This window comes from Montipora foliosa, chromosome 1 (genome assembly GCF_036669935.1).
Source record: "Montipora foliosa isolate CH-2021 chromosome 1, ASM3666993v2, whole genome shotgun sequence".
Taxonomy (NCBI): domain Eukaryota; kingdom Metazoa; phylum Cnidaria; class Anthozoa; order Scleractinia; family Acroporidae; genus Montipora; species Montipora foliosa.
Genome location: NC_090869.1, coordinates 57,141,665 through 57,144,164, shown reverse-complemented (window position 1 = coordinate 57,144,164; position 2,500 = coordinate 57,141,665). Strand labels below are relative to the sequence as shown.

The 2,500-nt window shown below is 41.7% G+C and overlaps 1 protein-coding gene across 2 annotated transcripts in view; it reads left to right on the top strand.

Moving 5' to 3' along the window:
- The window catches only part of LOC138002361 (uncharacterized), a 97,216-nt gene that overhangs the window by 20,889 nt on the left and 73,827 nt on the right, over positions 1–2,500 (top strand). For both annotated transcript variants that reach the window (XM_068848421.1, XM_068848423.1), the window contains one exon: positions 879–996. In XM_068848421.1, the coding sequence (XP_068704522.1) occupies positions 879–996 (118 nt within the window). The remainder of the gene's footprint in view (positions 1–878; positions 997–2,500) is intronic.

The window sequence follows — 2,500 nt, the reverse complement described above, 5'->3', positions numbered from 1 at the left end:
GTCATGATTTCAAATCCCTTTGGAGCCAAGTGCGAGGATCTTTCTTAGGGACAAAGTGCTAACTTTGCGTGTGATGATATCCCTAGACTCTTTAGTTTTCTCCCGAGATAAGGACTATAAACTGTAGCCCCCGCCTCGAAACCCTTCAATGTTCATAACCCTGTTGGACGGAAAAGAACCCGCACACTATATACACGCAAAGTGTAGGGCTTGGAGTTCTCGGTGTTGTGGTCTGTCCTCTGCCGTATGGCCAAGTAAGTTAGAAAACTGTTTAGCGTCTCCCTTTGTAAATAAAGTTATCGTGTCATATCGTATCGTATCGTATCGTATCGTATCTTATCGTACATAATTGGGAGGGGGGCATTTTTATATTCTCGCAGGACAACGCACTCTGCAGTCTGTAGTTTCCTCTTACAATCTACGACAAATTCAAGTAAACAGTGTTTTTGTTGCGTCTTGATAGGTTAATCGGAGACGATTAGTATTATTTTAATGCTAATAGCAGTCTGTTGTAGCAAAGGTATAATATGACCTGGTATGGTATCGGTAAAGGTAATGCAAATGGATGGTATATGAAATGAAATGTTAATAGAAGCCATTGGGAACTTGGAAAAATCCTATATTTCGGCGACCGACGCCAGGCCCCAGTTGTTCAAAAGGTGGATAACGGTATCCACCGGATAAATCACTATCCATTGGATAACGCAATTAGTTTCACTATGACTTATCCACTGGATCGATAGTGATTTATCCGGCGGGTAGCGCTATCCATCGTTTGAACAACTGGGGTCAGATCGGTAATAATAATAAGAAGAAACTGGTCAATAAAATATGAAATATTGCTGTAATGATAAGTTTTGTCGTCTCCGCTCTTATAGGTTGGTATAAGTTTTCAAGCGCCTGAATCGCTCGGATTTCAGCAAGTACTCACTGATGCCGAGACCAAGTATTCTAAGGAACCCCTCCACACTCTTGTTACAACAAGTGTCCCTAATGGTAAGTGAGGGGCTTACTCCTTCATTTCGTCTCTAACCCGCACTTTTAATCCTTGATGTCGTATCAATTATATTTTGTCGGTACTTTTGGGTTGAGCTGCAATAGGAAAGCTAAAAATAACGTCAGCAGTGAAGATATACAAAATATGCCTCTTGAGTCCCTAGTGTGGTATATTAGGGAGCTTACGCAAGGTCGACTACAAGAACGCCATGAAACAATGTACACTTAATGTATGGTCCCTAGGGAAACAGTTAGTTTTGCTTTGCCGAGAGTCCTGATGTGTCGAAGTCGAGGGAAACATCAGGACTCTAGGAAAACAAAACTAACTAGATTCCCGAGGGACCAGACATTAAGTGCTTTGTTACATATTTAGACTTTTCTTTCAACAATCGCAGCAAAACATCCGGAGCGGGCACCAACTGCGGAATTGTATCCCGGTCGGGATATATTGGAATTTGATCAGGGGCACTTGACCAAGAATCAACCAATCACAGTGCTCGTTTTCTTTAGTGAAAGTCTAGGTATATAACAATAGGTGTAATTAAAAACGAAGGCTCTGCACGCCCCGCACGTATGTTTTACATTCTAGTACCTGAGAGTAGGGAGCTTACGAAACGACGACGCCGACGGCAACGACGACGCTACAAAACAATAGGTTTAGTGAACAAAAACAATGGCTCTGCACGCCCTGCACGTGCGTTTTACATTTTGGTACATTTCTTTGCCATCATCTCCTAAAGGTTCTGTGGAGGACGTTAGCACATGACGATGAATTTTTAGTTCTCTCTCTACGCTTTCAGCCCACTCATACCAGTTTAATTCCTTGACAGTTACTACACATTTTTAACGCAAAACGACATGAAATAGTTTTGTAGTGATATGAATAACGCGAACTCGTATTTTTAAATGAAGTCCTCGTAGCAGTCGTCGTCCTCGTTTCGTAAGCTCCCTAATAGGGACCTTAAGATCTGCGACGGCGACGTCAACGAAAACGTCACCTCAAAAATATAGAGCGACTTTCTTATGATCTTGAAAAATAAACGTAAAAACAGGACTTTAACAAAAATGCAAAGCATTTAATTGGCTAATCGAACAAAACAAACGAGCGCCAATTTTCGTGGTCTTAGCGAACGCGGATACGTCAAACAACGTCATATCTCCATGGAACTTTCTGGAAAGCGATCGGCATTTCGCTTTGACGTCATTTGAAATGCAGTAATGTGATTGAGCAGTCGAACTGCTTACTACCCATATTAGTAGTTTCCTTGGAGTGAATAAGGAGAAGCTTTGTTTGAATCTTGCCAAACATTGGTCCGTGAAACAAATTGCGAACACTTTTTCAAGGTCATCCTAAAGTCGCTCTAACTGAACGCCATCACACGTCTCTTGCGATTATTCCATCTCGTTCATGTCATACAATCTTAGCGAAGTATCCTAAAAATAAATTGGTACGAGCGGTTTCAGACTGAAAACAGAGAATGAAAGATTGTCGGTCGCATGCTCG